This window comes from Neoarius graeffei, chromosome 10, assembly GCF_027579695.1.
Source record: "Neoarius graeffei isolate fNeoGra1 chromosome 10, fNeoGra1.pri, whole genome shotgun sequence".
Lineage (NCBI taxonomy): Eukaryota > Metazoa > Chordata > Actinopteri > Siluriformes > Ariidae > Neoarius > Neoarius graeffei.
Window position 1 is genome coordinate 65,853,802 of NC_083578.1, and position 18,162 is coordinate 65,871,963.

The 18,162-nt window shown below is 40.6% G+C and overlaps 1 protein-coding gene across 3 annotated transcripts in view; it reads right to left on the reverse strand.

Annotated features, from left to right (window-relative positions):
* fnbp1l (formin binding protein 1-like) overlaps positions 1 to 18,162 on the reverse strand; it is a 122,931-nt gene that overhangs the window by 19,521 nt on the left and 85,248 nt on the right. For 2 of the 3 annotated variants that reach the window (XM_060932135.1, XM_060932134.1), the window contains exons 2-4: positions 17,973 to 18,088; positions 5,016 to 5,066; positions 2,137 to 2,284 (exon numbers count right to left, since the gene is read on the reverse strand). In XM_060932135.1, coding sequence (XP_060788118.1) covers positions 2,137 to 2,284; positions 5,016 to 5,066; positions 17,973 to 18,088 — 315 coding nt within the window. The remainder of the gene's footprint in view (positions 1 to 2,136; positions 2,285 to 5,015; positions 5,067 to 17,972; positions 18,089 to 18,162) is intronic. The other variant, XM_060932136.1, reaches the window with a different exon arrangement.

Here is an 18,162-nt window from a genome sequence, read left to right on the forward strand (position 1 = left end):
AGGCTAGCTGAAGTTCGCTAAATGTCCGCAATAGTAACTTATTCTGGTTTATTTTTCCTCACGGTGCGCCCCCCCCCCTGAAAAACTCTGGCGCCCCCTAGGGGAGGCGCGCCCCACACTTTGAAAAGCCCTGGGTTAAAACAAACAAAAACCCTTTTAAAGTGGAGGTGATAATTCACTGCTAATAGTACTGACAATTACATGAAACAGCAGTTTGATGAAAAAACATTGCAGAAAACATCAACGTATCGCAAAGTATTCAGTGATTTAAGTCTTTGTTTAGATTTGAAAAGACTGCTTCAAAACTTGAAATCAGGCTGCAATTTATGATTCTTACTATGAGCACTGCCATGTTGAAATGCCTGAAGCAACTCAGAGAAGTCAGGGCTCTCGAAAAACTTGGACTTTCCAAGTGGGAATTATGAGTTGGAGAGCTGTTCAAATGGATCTTTCCTGTTAGGAAATCGGAAACCTCCCAGTTCCCTCTCGTCAGTGAACACAGCACTATGTTAAGTCTCAAAATAAGCACAGGTCCTCACACGTCCTTCTTTATATCTCGCTGTATAAAGGGTTAAACGCTGTATTTGTAATTGCAAATGTACAAATGTATTTGCAAAGAGATAGTTCATGGAAACACCGCTATTCACATCATTAGCGGTCTTTTTTTTATTAAAACCTGTGTACATGTCGATGGAGAGATGGAAAGATGACTTATGACATATGATACAAGTTTTCCAAAATATTATCCTCTTCGGAATAAATAAATAAAATTCCGTCTCTACTTTAACTTGTCCATTTGCTGTAGTAATGTCAAAAATCAAAGTCCTTCCCACGCCATGTGGTGGCGCCGATCTCCGTTTCTGTAGCCCTCAGCCTCTCACCTATTACATAGCTAGGGTTACAGTGGAGGGCTAGTCCTCTGGTAACCGCGAGAGTTTGACTCCCCACTCGCATCTGTATTGCAGCGTGCCTTGCCAGACGGCATCATTTTTATGATGGTCTTTGGTATGATCTGACCGTGAGTAGAACCTGCGATCTCCCGATTGAGAGGTGGACACGCTAACCACTAGTCCACTCGCTGGTGCTGTATTAATGTAGCAAGCATTTTTTGTTCTGTTAGTGTTGCTGTAAGTTCAGCGCTGTACTATTTCCATTGCTCCAGTCCTTATTATGATCCCTTGGTCTTGGCAATGATTGTTGCAACAATAAATATATGTTATTTACCAGCTGGGAGGTCCGTATGGTGACCGAGACCGAGGTCTTGAAAGTACTGAGCGAGGCCCTCTGGGCCGAGGTCAGTATTCAAGGCCGAGGTCACGGTATTTCACCATACGGCCCAACCTTAAGCTGGTAAATAATATATTTATTTTTTTCTTTACCAAATTCTAACAGAAAACGAGAGCGCCCGAAAGGGAAACCCGAGCCGAGGCGAGCCGCCATTTTGAATCCTCATTCACGGCTGTAATGCAAATTGCTTCCTCCTCGGTATGCAAGTGCACTTCCATGGCAGGAAAAAAAAGCTACATTTTGCCGCCTATGTAGTCCCCTATTTATACAAAATTGAGTCATTCAGGATTCAGCCATGTTTTTGCTCGGCGTTAGCAACAGTTAGATGTTTTTAGCTTTCTCCTGAAATGTTTTCTTTTATTTCTTCTTCCTCAGGGTAGTAAAACTCGCTTTCGCTGTGAACACTGTCATTATCGCTATCCATGCTGTAAAATTAACACTACTCTCCAGAGAAATGCTGGCAAAAATTTATAAGATTTTTGATAATCTTATAAATCTTATAAAAAAGATAAATGTTGACAAAAATTGCTACCATGTTTGTTGTTGTTAACGAGCGAGTCACCAGAGGTCCGTAACCGGGGTCCGTACCATAGGATACGAATCCGCTCACCAGCCAATCAGAGCGCAGGATTTGGACACGAAAAAATAAATATTATCCTAGCATGAAGCATGAAGATTACATTGGTGTTCCTTCTGATAACCTTCCAGGAGTAACAAGTTTACTCACTTTAAAAAAAAAAAAGAAAAAAGAAAAAAAAAGGCACTTTTACAATAAACGTCATAACATATGTAATGAAGTGACCTATAATGTCATAGCACCTGCAAGATGGCAGGAATAACACTACTCACGTGTTTCCTTTCAGCTTTCAGTTCTTGCGAGTATCTCAGCAGTTCCCCGTACACCCTGTGGCCCATTTCCTCGGCAACGACCTCTCGCTGACCCGCATAGTCATTCAGCTCATTCAAGATGGAGTAGAATGACAGGCATGACGTGAACCTGTAAACCAGTAACACACGCTCAGTCACTCTGTGTTTTGATCAAAAAGATATCAAAAACACGCAGCATTTATTTGCTGTGCTTGGAACCGGCAGAGTTTCTCATTAACCAATGAGCCATATTAAAAGGAACACGTTCATGTACACAGCTTCTTTACAACTGTCGAGACCACAGCTGTGAGGGAGCTTTCCAGTGAATGTACTTAGAACAGTGAGAGGAACTTTTAACTGGCTGATCAGAAACAGAAATACTCTGTATGCACATCACATTCTCACACCTCAACTCCATTCAGTTCTATTTACACACACAATCATTTCACTAAGGCTACATCCACACAACAACGGCAACGAGATTTCATTAAAAAAAAATATCGCGTCCACATGGGCAACGGATCAGTAAAATATTAGGTACATATGGCAACGCAACGCTTGCTGAAAACGATGCAATACACATGCCACACCTCTACGTGTGCTGTAAGACGGTCCCATCGGAGACACCAGAACAATAGAAGAAGTAGGACGCATGCGCATAAACCCCTTCTTCTACCCGGCGTGAAGCACTCACAGGAACAAACACACAACAACAAGAAGAAGATGGCTGCGACTACGCGAGGAAATCGTGCCTTCTGTGTGTACAAATTAGCTTTATTAGTGTGCATAGTTTTATACAACTTAATTTTCTTATTGTGTGTGAACATTTTCAAAAGCATTTTTATGAGTGATTCCACGCTTATGGGTACTGAAATGGGGACATGAACTTATTTTTAAAAATTCACCTAAAACCATTTCTTTTTTTTTTTACCATCAGGTCACAAAACATGTAATCTTTAATGAATGATATGTTAAAAGATAACTTTAATTTTCTGAGATGTAATAAAAACATATTTATATGCCAAAGTCAGAACGTAACAGAAGTGTTGTGGACATATAGATTCTCAATTTTAACAATGTAGAATTACTTTTTGAAACATAGGAAGGTGATGTTTTAGCAAATATAATTAATAAACATGTGTAGTAGAATAAACATACACATTCTTTCAATAAGATTAACATGGTATATAGCTAGATTGTAATTAATTTGTAACAGACGCGAGATGGACAATCATAACAGAAGTAATGTAACAGACCTCATTTTGGAACTCATAGGCTTGACTTTGGCATATAAATATGTTTTTATTACATCTCAGAAAATTAAAGTTATCTTTTAACATATCATTCATTAAAGATTACATGTTTTGTGACCTGATGGTAAAAAAAGAAATGGTTTTAGGTGAATAAGTTCATGTCCCCATTTCAGTACCCATAAGCGTGGAATCACTCATATAATTTATATAACTTTTTATATTGTGTGTGAACATTTTGAAAAGCAGTCTTATCCAATAAAAAAAGAAATTCAAGAAATGGTTCAGTTACTTGTTTATTTAAAAGAAAAGCTGTATACAAAAGTGAATGCAATGCAGTGGTTCATACAAATATAGCGAGAGTGCTGCTTGTTCTAGTCATGTGGTTGTGACGTCATCGTAAACAAATCCGTTCTACTCATCCAGACGACTTCGCAACGGCGCCGTTGCCAGATTTTTCCACTCTGGAACCCGTTCTCAAAGAATATCGTTTTGGGGCACCCAAAACGCCGGTGCCGTGTGGACGCCAGGCCGAAACGATAAACAATTTTATCAGATTCACCTGAATCCGTTGCCAGGGCCTAAGAGGGGCTTACACGCAGTGTTCACTGACCATCAGATCTAAATCCACTTATGCTCCAGTTCACACAGACGGACTCACGCGCATATGTACGGCTGGATGAGTGAACGCACAGACAGACACATATACCCACATACACAGACACGAGCACACCCCGCCTGAAGAAAAAGCAGAAAGGTATACACACAGCGACACACGCACACAAAACACAGACAAATGCACACATCCATCACATACACATAGATGCGCACACAGTTTATTGCAGCATATGATCTTAAGGACTGGAGTCTGTTGAGGTTGACTTGCTGCCAGGCAGACAAGCGTGACCTGCTCACTTTATTAAAATCCCCCCTACACACAAACACACACAGTTCTACAGGGAGGACGACGTTGTTGAATGTGTGTGTATTCATCAAAATCAAGCCTTCTTAATATCCCTCCTGCTCCAGTAGCTTGGGATGGAATGTTCGAAAGACAGGAGCGCTCCACGTCATTAAACTCGCGTCTAACGGAATTCATTAGTGCAAAAGGGAGTCTCATGAAGTGACGGCTAGCCGATACTCCCTGCCCTGTCTACAGCTGAGATCTGAGCTCTTGCACATGACTACAGCGCGGCATGAAGGCCTCCCATGGACGCCGTGTCGGTGGTAAACAACAGGAAGGTACAGGTCATGACGGGGTGCTACAGGGAACTCAACATTCATCAAATGCTGTCGAGTCGTGTCCACTTCAAATAAAAGTCATAGAGGACTATTTGTACTGGGGGAAAAAAAAAAAGAACTATCCTGAGTGTGAAAATTGCAGTGCATGGGATTGAATTAGAAAACACGACAGTCACGGAAAAGACCTTAATAACTGGAACATTTGGTTTTATAGGGACAGACTAATTGGCAAGAATGTGTGAGCGTCTGCGAAAGTAATGATTTAATGTGTTAATGCTGCAAGGCATGTGTGCGTGCGTGTGCGTGTGTGTAAGAGGTGTGAGGGGAGAATCACAGCACAAATAAGTTAATGTTACAAGAAAAACCTACCTGGGCTCATCATCTTTGGAGCGTTTAGGGCAGTACTTCTTCACCAGGCTCCTGTTAGACAACAATTAGAGCAACATCAAAAACATACCATGTACATGAATAAAAGTGAGCATAAACTGCAAGAGAGCTAAACTAGGTCAAAGACAAGAGGGAAACCCAACACCATGTTAAATTTCTCCTCCCTTTGTCCCACTTCTTCCTAAAATACGAGGAGAAGGGATAGATGACTGATACATAAGAGCTCCTGAGAAAAGCAGGCCTGCTGTGTTTAGACACGTTCCTCTCTTGAGGGACATGATGAGGGTTGCTCACGGTGTGTGTGTGTGTGTAGGGGGATTAGAGGTTCTCTTCCCCCACCTAAATGCCATATTAAACACACTTCCTCTAATTTACCGACCTGTAAACAGGTCAAAGTGAACACTTCTCCATACAGAGCACCCGTATGATTATTACACAGACGAGGAACACGACACTTCCTCATTATATTAGGATTATGTATAACAAAATGAAGATTTACATTGTCACATCATGTGTGTGGGAGTGTGTGAAAGCAGAATCAGAGCAAAACTGATAAGAGAAAACATGATTCCAAACAAGCAGATCTACATGGTATTATTAAAACTAAATGTAGCACGGTACTGTTAATTATTATACATACAGGCCACTTTTTCCATGGAATAAAAACATTCATTTTTTTTCACGGTCCGGTTTCTATCAAAGCCTGCGCTCTGATTGGCTGGTGAGCAGGTCCGTATCCTACAGTACGGACCCAGTTACGGACCCCGGTTATGGACCTCTGGCGACTCACTCGTTCACAACAACAACAAACATAGTAGCAATTTTTGTCAACATTTATCTTTTTTATAAGATTTATTTATAAGATTTTAATCAAAAATCTTGTAAATTTTTGCCAGCATTGCTCAGCATAATAGCATTAATTTTACAGCACGGATAGTGATAACGACAGTCTTTACAGTGAAAGCGAATTTTACTACCCTGAGGAAGAAGAAATAAAAGAAAACATTTCAGGAGAAAGCTAAAAACCTCTAACTGTTGCTAACGCCGAGCAAAAACATGGCTGAATCCTGAATGACTCAATTTTGTATAAATAGGGGACTACATAGGCGGCAAAATGTAGCTTTTTTTTTTCCCTGCCATGGAAGTGCACTTGTATACAGAGGAGGAAGCCATTTGCATTACAGCTGTGAATGAGGATTCAGAATGGCGCCTCGCCTCGACTCGGTTTTTCCTTTCGGGTGCTCTCGTTTTCTGTTAGAATTTGGTAAAGAAAAAAATATATTATTTACCAGCTTAAGGTCGGTCTGTATGGTGAAATACCGTGACCTCGGCCTTGAATACTGACCTCGGCCCAGAGGGCCTCGCTCAGTACTTTCAAGACTTTGGTCACAGTATTTCACGATACGGACCTCCCAGCTGGTAAATAACATGTATGTATTCTATTCACTTCTAGTGGGTTTAATGATGGCATCCAACACTGTCATCATATCGCTTATCCTCCGTGTATTACGCCACTCTCCCCAATGGAGAATGAGCGTGCAATATTGTTATAATATTACACGTTGTCAAGACAACACGACATTACATGTGAAGATCCAATGACAAAACTTTTCTGTTGGGCATGCGCACAATCATTTCTTTGTCGGCCGGGAGAGAGAGAGAGAAGACAGGGTTAATTCAGTGCTAGGTTTCAGCACTAAACAAATAAACTGAAACTAAAAGTCACACTGAACACCCGAAAGGCTACCAAAATTTCATTATACAGGGTGTTTCAAAAAAAATTTGATATTTGAGATGCAAATATCCCGGAATGATAATTTTTTTTGAAAACACCCTGTGTATTCTTCACGTATATTTACAAGAGAAAAACATACCAACGGACATCAAAAAACTGGAAAAGACACACATTAGAGATATACAACTTCTGCGCTACCGAGTGACTGACAGTTTGTACACAAACATGGCCGCGAGGTTTGCTTCGTTAAAAGCCGTAGATTTAAAAGAGACAGACGGGCTGAACACCTGAAAGGCTACAAAAACTTCACTGGATATTCTTCACACACATTTACAAGAGAAAAACATACCAACAGACATCGAAAAACTGGAAGAGACAGCAATAGCAGAAATATAAAATTCAAATTGGAGGTGAGGAAAAGTGACGGAGACTTTTACAAGAGGACTTCACTCGTGGACTTCACTCAGCAAAGCCCTTTTGTTTTGAACAACTGCAGTGTAACAATTAACTATGACCAAAAGTAACTTTGGACTTGAACTGTCAACCTGGATATACGGTAGCTTGTATATACGTTGGGTTGTTGTTCAGACTTTTTGGACTTGTGCCATTTTTATTGTTAGAACTTTGACTTTGTACAGTATATTGGATTGACAACATTTCATTACATTCAATCAGAATCCGCATTCAATATTGGTAAGTTACCCCCCTGTTCTTAACTTTTTAATAATAATAAACAACAACAATTGAACTCGTCTTTGACTCGTTCACCATCATGCTAGCTGAATGGAATATATCTGATATACCACTCAAAAGCCAGCCAATATTATTTAAATATGACTGGCAGCGATGGGAATAACAGCGTTAGAAATAAACGGCGTTACTAACGGCGTTACTTTTTTTAGTAATGAGTAATCTAACTAATTACTTTTTACATCGTTATAACGCCGTTCCCGTTACTTACAATAAAATACTATGCGTTACTTTATTAAAGCTGTTTTCATCTGGCACGCTGCTCGTTCTGCTTTAGTGTGGGGCGGGGAGACGCGAGACAATGGCACAGTAAGCCAATCAGAGTAGATTTGGACAACATACGTAGGTAGGCCACGCCTACTGCACTACTACGCACACTTTCAATCAGAAGACACAGCGATGGCAAGCGGTCAGCCCAGCACTGCGCTTTCAAATTGGAAATACAGCCATTAATTTTCATTACTTGAAATAAAAGGCAACAATGTCTACGTGCACTGCACATTATGTCGAGGAACAAAGCGTTTGTCCTTGTCAGTGGCCAGTAATTAGCAACAATTTTAATAACTACAAAAATATTAAATTTGATAGATGTCTTCTCACATTGTCCCACAAAAATATTAATATAGTGTAGATAATGTTACTGATTGGTTCTGTTAAGTGTCCATTTCAGTCATTAAACACATTTAACATTCACTTTTATTATGATTACACTAATTGAATTTGATTTTTTTTTGGGGGGGGTAACAAAATGTAACGGAATAATTATTTTCCCTGGTAATTAGTTACTTTAATGACAAAGTAACTCCGTTACTAACTCAGTTACTTTTTGGGAAAAGTAACTAGTAACTATAACTAATTACTTTTTGAAAGTAACATGCCCAACACTGATGACTGGTCAGGAGGTGTTGCTTCATTTTCTAATTCAAATCACAGGTTTATATTAATGTGCTTCTTCTAATACATTAAGCTTTCTACAGTAATAATTCACACACAGGGACTTTATCAGATGTACTAAATAATCCAATATATAATAATCAACCAATAATAAATCACTGATATGGTTTCAGTGTTAATGAGTCACTGAATCACGCTCCATTGTCAATGGTTTACAACAGTTAGCGGTAAAGCCCTTTTGTTACAATTTCACTCACACTATTATGTTTTCCTGTTGTAAATTAAAACAGGAAAACATAATTTAACGTTTTAATGTTTAAGTTTGTCCGATTAGTAACTTCACGAGAATGTATGGGGGGGGGGGAGGTGCAGATTTCTGATAACACAAAAATGTGAAAAGTATGATGACGAGCTTAAAATGTTTTAGCTAACCCAGTGGAATGTACAACAAGCTAGCTATTTAAGTACATACAATACCAGTCAAAAGTTTGGACACCCCTAATCATTCATAGGTTTTTCTGTATTTTGACTATTTTCTACATTTGTAGAACAATAGTGAAGACATCAAAGCTATGAAATAACATCTGGAACATATATTGAATTATGTGGTAAACAACAAAAATGTTTAATATTTTAGATTCCTCAAAGTAGCCAGTGTTTGCCTTGATGACGTTTTGCACACTATTGGCGTTATCTTAACCAGCTTCATGAGGTAGTCACCTGGAATGCTTTTCAATTAACAGGTGCCTCGTCAAAAGTTAATTAGTGTAATTTCTTGCCTTCTTAATGCGTTTGAGATCAAACAGTAAATAGTAAATAATAAAAATACAGTAAATAATCCTATTCTACAACTGTAGTAAACCATGTGTCAAGAACCGCTCAAGTAAGTAAAGAGAAACGACATCCATCATTACTTTAAGACATGAAGTATCTTTTAATTAATAAAAATAAAGAAAAAACACTGAATTAGAAGGTGTCTAAACTTTTGACTGGTACTGTACACACAAGTACAGAAAGGAAATGAAGTATGAATTTCTGTGGAAGGGACGACTGTCTAGTTTTTTCAGTAAGCACACGGTCATCGCTGCCGTTTTGGTTAGGAGACATGCCAATCTCTCCTTACAGCCTAAATAAAAAATATTACTATGTCTAGCTAGCATCTTTATTTTCTCTTGGTATGTTTAACTCTTATGTGACTGCTAACACATGGCCACAAGTAAGTGAACACCTGATCATCACACCCAGATGTGCTTGTTGAACATTCCATTCCAGATTTAGTCCACCTTTGCCGTTATAATAACCTCCACTCTTCTGGGAAGCTTTTCCACTAGATTCTGATGCACTGCTGTAGGGATTTTTGCTCATATAGCTACAAGAGCATTAGTGAGGTCAGGTATTGATGTTGGCGGAGGAGGCCTGGGGCAAAGTTCAGTGTTCCAGTTCATCCCGAAGGTGCTCAATGAGCTTCAGGTCAGGGCTTTTTGCAGGTCACTCAAGTTCTTCCATTCCAACCTTGGTAAACCATGTCTTCATGGACCTCAATTTGTGCACAAGGGCACTGCGATGCTGGAACAGGTTCGGGCCTTTTAGTTGAAGGAACTGAAAGGAAATCTTAATACTACAGCATACAAAGACATCCTTTACAATTAAATGCTTCAATGCTAATTTTGTGGCAACAGTTTGGTAAAGGCTCATATGTAGGTGTGATGCTCAGATGTCCACAAACTTATGGTCATATAGTTTTACAGTGGGGCTTGAAAGTTTGTGAACCCTTTAGAATGTTCTACATTTCTGCATAAATATGACCTAAAACATCATCAGATTTTCACACAAGTCCTATCAGTATCTGGTGTGACCCCCTTGTGCAGCAATAACTGCAACTAAACGTTTCCGGTAACTGTTGATCAGTCCTGCACACCGGCTTGGAGGAATTTTAGCCCATTCCTCCATACAGAACAGCTTCAGCTCTGGGATGTTGGTGGGTTTCCTCACATGAACTGCTCGCTTCAGGTCCTTCCACAGCATTTCGATTGGATTAAGGTCAGGACTTTGACTTGGCCATTCCAAAACATTAACTTTATTCTTCTTTAACCATTCTTTGGTAGAACGACTTGTGTGCTTAGGGTCGTTGTCTTGCTGCATGACCCACCTTCTCTTGAGATTCAGTTCATGGACAGATGTCCTGACATTTTCCTTTAGAATTCGCTGGTATAATTCAGAATTCATTGTTCCATCAATGATGGCAAGCCGTCCTGGCCCAGATGCAGCAAAACAGGCCCAAACCATGACACTACCACCACCATGTTTCACAGATGGGATAAGGTTCTTATGCTGGAATGCAGTGTTTTCCTTTCTCCAAACATAATGCTTCTCATTTAAACCAAAAAGTTCTATTTTGGTCTCATCCGTCCACAAAACATTTTTCCAATAGCCTTCTGGCTTGTCCATGTGATCTTTAGCAAACTGCAGATGAGCAGCAATGTTCTTTTTGGAGAGCAGTGGCTTTCTCCTTGCAACCCTGCCATCCACACCACTGTTGTTCAGTGTTCTCCTGATGCTGGACTCATGAGCATTAACATTAGCCAAAGTGAGAGAGGCCTTCAGTTGCTTAGAAGTTACCCTGGGGTCTTTTGTGACCTTTTAATAAAACAGGGTGCCCACTCCCACCTGATTGTCATCCCATTGACTGAAAACACCTGACTCTAATTTCACCTTCAAATTAACTGCTAATCCTAGAGGTTCACATACTTTTGCCACTCACAGATATGTAATATTGGATTATTTTCCTCAATAAATTAATGACCAAGTATAATATTTTTGTCTCATTTGTTTAACTGGGTTCTCTTTATCTACTTTTCGTACTTGTGTGAAAATCTGATGATGTTTTAGGTCATATTTATGCAGAAATATAGAAATTTCTAAAGGATTCACAAGCACCACTGTATATCACAGCTTTATGCTGTACTTTATTTTGCTTGGTTTTGTTAGCGTTTTCACACACCTCTCGTGTTCCGGATTCTGAAGAGACAGTCTGTTGTCCATGCAAGTAAATTAATCAGTTGAGTAAAAATAGTTCTTTTGACAGCCAGATCCCACCTTGGCTGATACATGATGCAGCAATGACACTTTCATTTGCAAAACCCAATAGGAAATAACTTCCCCGCTTCTGGTTGTCTGTTGAACCTACTTGTCCGCAGGGCAGCTACAAATAAAAAGCAAATATCACGGACACAAAATCCACCCCTGCACTGGCGACTTTATTAGTCACACTTTCCTTCTTAGTCCACCATGTAGGAGGGCAGTTTGAAACTATAACTCGCCTTTTTCTTCATGTAATTCATGAAGTGCCCTTTAGCCAGTCAGTTTCAGATCAAAGGAGTGCTATTTGCTGAATATTTATGGTTGGGATATCGGCCAGGAATCACCTACACAGTGTGTGTGTGTGTGTGGTAGGAGGACCTAATAAACTGAGTAGAAAAGTTAGAGGATTCAAATATTCACTGCAGTCCAACTTATAATTATTAAATTACATTCTAGAGGCAAATTAATATAACCTGTTCGTCTGTATGCTATTAATCTGCGTTTTTAAGTTTACAATGCAAAGAAAATCCCCTGGGAATATCACAGGCTGTCCGTCATCTGGGTGTGTCTCAGTGGTAGGTGTGTATCCGGCAGCGTCTTTAACACAGGCTTCTGATCTCACATATAATGACGTGTGTGTTTTGCCACAGTATGACTATCCTAGACATTAGGAGGGCTGAGAGGGCACTCAACTGCTGTATCCAGGCAACAGTGGAAATCCTAGAGGGAGGGCAGGAGGCCTTACTTCCTTAAAAGCAAAGCAAAGAGGAGGGGAGGGTGAGAGGAGATAGGAGAGGCCACGGATGCAGCTCTACTCGTCTCCTGAAGCAAATTTAATGCAGGTCATTGATTCCTTGATTTTCTATGGCATGCACAGCTTACTCCCGCTGCGACAGAATATTTGATTCCCAGTCAGTACATTTGCACGCACACTAATACAGTGGTGCTTGAAAGTTTGTGAACCCTTTAGAATTTTCTATATTTCTGCATAAATGCGACCTAAAACATCATTAGATTTTCACACAAGTCCTAAAAGTAGATAAAGAGAACCCAGTTAAACAGATGAGACAAAATTATTATACTTGGTCATTTACTTATTGAGGAAAATGATCCAATATTACATACCTGAGAGTAGCAAAAGTATGTGAACCTCTAGGATTAGCAGTTAATTTGAAGGTGAAATTAGAGTCAGGTGTTTTCAATCAATGGGATGACAATCAGGTGGGAGTGGGCACCCTGTTTTATTTAAAGAACAGGGATCTATCAAAGTCTGATCTTCACAACACGTGTTTGTGGAAGTGTATCATGGCACGAACAAAGGAGATTTCTGAGGACCTCAGAAAAAGCGTTGTTGATGCTCATCAGGCTAGAAAAGGTTACAAGACCATCTCTAAAGAGTTTGGACTCCACCAATCCACAGTCAGACAGATTGTGTACAAATGGAGGAAATTCAAGACCATTGTTACCCTCCCCAGGAGTGGTCGACCAACAAAGATCACTCCAAGAGCAAGGCGTGTAATAGTCAGCGAGGTCACAAAGGACCCCAGGGTAACTTCTAAGCAACTGAAGGCCTCTCTCACATTGGCTAATGTTAATGTTCATGAGTCCACCATCAGGAGAACACTGAACAACAATGGTGTGCATGGCAGGGTTGCAAGGAGAAAGCCACTGCTCTCCAAAAAGAACATTGCTGCTCGTCTGCAGTTTGCTAAAGATCACGTGGACAAGCCAGAAGGCTATTGGAAAAATGTTTTGTGGATGGATGAGACCAAAATAGAACTTTTTGGTTTAAATGAGAAGCGTTATGTTTGGAGAAAGGAAAACACTGCATTCCAGCATAAGAACCTTATCCCATCTGTGAAACATGGTGGTGGTAGTATCATGGTTTGAGCCTGTTTTGCTGCATCTGGGCCAGGACGGCTTGCCATCATTGATGGAACAATGAATTCTGAATTATACCAGCGAATTCTAAAGGAAAATGTCAGGACATCTGTCCATGAACTGAATCTCAAGAGAAGGTGGGTCATGCAGCAAGACAACGACCCTAAGCACACAAGTCGTTCTACCAAAGAATGGTTCAAGAAGAATAAAGTTAATGTTTTGGAATGGCCAAGTCAAAGTCCTGACCTTAATCCAATCCAGATGTTGTGGAAGGACCTGAAGCGAGCAGTTCATGTGAGGAAACCCACCAACATCCCAGAGTTGAAGCTGTTCTGTATGGAGAAACGGGCTAAAATTCCTCCAAGCCGGTGTGCAGGACTGATCAACAGTTACCGGAAACGTTTAGTTGCAGTTATTGCTGCACAAGGGGGTCACACCAGATAGTCAGTGCATTTACATGCACATCCATATCGAGCTACTGTCGGTAATCGAGCTAAGGGTCCCAGCAGGGGTGCCAGAGAAATCCAATCCTACATGCACACAAGGAAATCGAGCTGTTGTGTGAGGTACATTGTGCACCCGAGCCACAGGTGGCGCTACACGCCCCATCGTGTTGGTACACTTCCGGTTGTCATCATGAAGAAGAGCTATTCAAGAGTATGAACAAAGTTATCAGTTCCGTGTTCACAAGAAGAACGACGACGAGGACAGCAACATCGAGATATATATATAAATAAAACTCCTTAAGCTGAATGAGCATGAACTCTATCTCCTCATTGCTCCAGAAGTGCACGTTTCTACTACTATTGTCATGCCGACCGAGGCTGTTGTGTTTCCCGCTTGTGGTCTCGTCACTTCCGGAAGGGGCAGTGCTGAAGTAAGTAGCTCGACTACGTAGCTCGATAGGGTTTACATGCACTAAGTAGCTCGGCTACAATCGCATAATCTAGGTCGCGTAGCTCGATTACGAGAAATCCAGTTCGGTTCGATTTCAGCCGAGCTAAGGTGTTTCCATGCCATTTAGAACTTCAATTTCAGTCGAGCTACGGCAGAAATTCGATTTTCTCTATGCGCATGTAAACGCACTGACTGAAAGCAAAGGTTCACATACTTTTGCCACTCACAGATATGTAATATTGGATCATTTTCCTCAATAAATAAATGACCAGGCATAATATTTTTGTCTCATTTGTTTAACTGGGTTCTCTTTATCTACTTTTAGGACTTGTGTGAAAATCTGATGTTTTAGGTCATATTTATGCAGAAATATAGAACATTCTAAAGGGTTCACAAACTTTCAAGCACCACTGCATTCCTCTATTGTTCGGAATTTGATCCAGGTCATGTAAACAGCATATTCCATTTGTATATTCTGAATTTAGCATTTTGTGATTAAGACATATCGATATTATTCAGGTTTTAGGAGCATTCTTTGGACACATATACAGCGCATTCAGAATGTACGTCTCAGTTGGGGGTTTTGTGGCGGTTTGCAACACACCGCCTCTCGCCTGTTTATGATCAGCTCTGTGTGTTGTATACAAACCAACTAGACGACAGTTTGCAAGGTAAACACATGTAAATGGAAATATGAGTGGAACATTAATTTTTATTCGCCATGTAAACAGCTTAGTAGGAATATTGCGTTTTTCAGAAGAAGAGCAAAAACTGGAATATTTTGTGCATGTATATATAATGACTGAAGCAGTTTGATTTACAAAACAAACTCCGTGATCAGCTCCTCAGGTTTATCAAGCATGCAGTGTGAATGCATTTAACTTCAAATATTAATCATGTTACGGTTTGATTAAAGCTGATGGATGTAGAATTTCTGGATTTCAGTGTCTCAACTGCAAGCTACTGGGAGTTGAACATTTTGTATCATGGGCTGCGTTGAGCTCTTCAACACCATGTGGATTACATAATCAAACTATCCAGCGTCAGCCAGAAGAGGATGGGTTTCCTTTTGAGTCTGGCTCCTCTCAGATTTCTTCCTCATGTCGTCTCAGGAAGTTTTTCCTTGCTATTGGTGCTTCTGGCTTGCTCGTTAGGCATCAAACTCTACAACTAGATTTCCTTAAAAGCTATGTCAAGCTGCTTTGTGACCTTGTCTATAGTTAGAAGTGCTGGACAAATAAAAGTGAACGGATTTGATAAATCCCAAGGCTGCAAGATGCAACAATACATTCAGCAAGAGCTCAGAAAAGAGCACAAGCTAGCCAGCTAATGCGGCACACGAGACCGTGATGAAGGGGAAAGCCTTCTCTCTGTCTTTATCCGTCAGTGTGCTCCAAGTACAGGTCTGCCGAGTGTGTGTGTGTGTGTGTGTGTGTGTGTGTGTGTGTGTGTGTGTGTGTGTGTGTGTGTGAGAGAGTGAGAGAGAGGGAGAGGAAGGCTGATTACCACATGACATCTAGCTCAAAGATAACTGACAGGAAGAGATTTTTCTGTTATGATTCCTGCGGCATCATCTGACGCCATAACACAAATTTCACGCCGAGTCTTTGGTTGTACTTCTTTCAGGTGTTGTGACGTTTCTCAAATCTGAGCTGGTTGTTGAAATTACCCATCGATTCAAATCTGACTCAAACAAACAATGTGAATTACTATTACAGGATTCCCAGGGTGACTCTCAGCAGCACAGGAACACTGCGCTTTATCCCCCAATTTCAACGTCATTTCCCCATCACATGCACTGTAGATTTAAAGGGCACATCTTGGGTAAATTCAGGAGCAAGATCAATGTAATTCTCTTATTTTACATTAAACTTTGGTCAAATAGCTGTCACATTTTGTGCAATTTTTTTTTTTACCTTGCGCAATACCAGAAAAATTCAGTTGAAATCAAGCCATTGAAGGTGAAGACCTTCAAACTGTAAGTCTTAAAGTGCATATCACGGGTAAATTCAGGAGCAAGATCAATGTAGTTCTCCTATTTTATATTAAACTTTGGTCAAATATCTGTAACATTCTGCATTCTCTGCAATTTTTTTTACCTTGCGCAATACCAGAAAAATTCAGTTGAAATCAAGCCATTTGAGGCGAATTGGTCCACCTCTGAAAAAACTTGGCACTTGGATTTCCCAGCAAACATTGATTTTCATGATGTCACGTGCGGGACACCTCCTTCTGAATCCTACATCAGCGCTGGTTTGTTTATGAGAAAACGACCTGGTGGTTTTCTGCAAATTTCTTCAACGTTATCACGTAATTATTAAAATGGTTAACAGATGTATCGTAGGAGGGTGTAGCAACACTAATCTTGATGGGATTAGTACTCATCATTGACGTTTTCCAAAAGACCAGACAATGAGAGAGAAATGGGAGCGCTTCGTGCTAGGCACCTGGAAAAACTGGCAACATACAACAGACCACAGCATCATATGTGGGGCTCACTTCATAAAGCCCGACGACTTTGAGAACAATTTGCAGTGGGAAACGGGCTTCAAGAAGCAACTTGATCTGAAAAAAAGACGCGGTTCCATCTGTTAGAATGCCCAAAGCAACACCGTCTCCATCTGTGTCAGCGTCACCAAAGGAGCCAGCCGTGTTCGTTTCCCCTGACAGAAGGCGAAGTGCCGCATCCACTGAGGCCCTCGAAGCCGAGGACCAAAGCAGAGCCGAGAAAAAGACCAAGAAAAACGGCAATTCACAAGTTGACTGTTGCCAGGGTAAGAAATAAGAGAGACTATACTCTAAATTAGGTGTTCCTGTGTTTGTGCAGTACACGGATAATGTTATTTATTGACACACACAAAAGTAAACAACACGAAAGCGCTGGGCGATAATACACTTCACATGTATCAAGGGATGTGCGTGTCAGGGCTTGAGATCTTAGGACCTGTCAAACACATTAAATGTATATACAACCCTGCTTAGCCGATTCCATGTGTGTAGCTTATGAAATCTTTCTCCTACAATAGCCAGTACTCTTCTAAATGAAGAAATGTATAAATACATAATAGGAATTAGAAAAAATATGATTTCTGCAACAATAGATAGATGAGCAAAATCGCTAGCTGCTAAACTTGGTCTACACAGACTGCACTGAATCCATGCAGGGTCTCTCAGCCTGCTGCCGGATCCGCACGCGACGTCACGAATCTGGATCAATCTGGCTCCAGACTCCCTTGGGATTTTTCCAGACGTGTTTTGTTATTTTATTTTTTCTGTTGTAGACCGATGGCCTTGTGCAAAATTACCCTTCTGGATGAGTGTGTAAAGGAACATACTTTCATATAAAAAAACCCCACTAAATTGGTCCAGGATATGCCCTTTCAACTTTTTTGTTTAACAAAGTGGAACACGTTGAAACACAGTATGTGCTAGACAGATGTGGACAGGAATAAATATTGCACGGTGTACTGTCAAAAAGTGGCTGACTGGCACTTTTAAATCAGAGCGCCTGCTGTTTTGTGAGCTGCTGCATGCACAATAATGACTGAGCATCCTAAACGTTAACATCATAATTCAAACGGACTTAATAAGTACGACATGCAAACACTGATTAAAATGGCAGGAAATCCTTCCATGCATTAGTGCATGCTCAGCCGTGCGTGTGCCACGTGTTGACGTTGGGTTATTGTTAGAATACTCACCGCAACTGTTTTGCATAGTTTTGCTCTATCTCCAGCCTTTCCTTCACAAACTTTGCATAGCGCTCCAGGAAGTCGATGCCCCATTGCGTGTGCTTGTCGATATTCTCAAACTGGTCCTGTGAGAGGAAGTGAGAGAACAGAGAGGCATTGAGCTGTGAGCAGGAGGTGAGGGAGCCCAGTCAGTCACTGG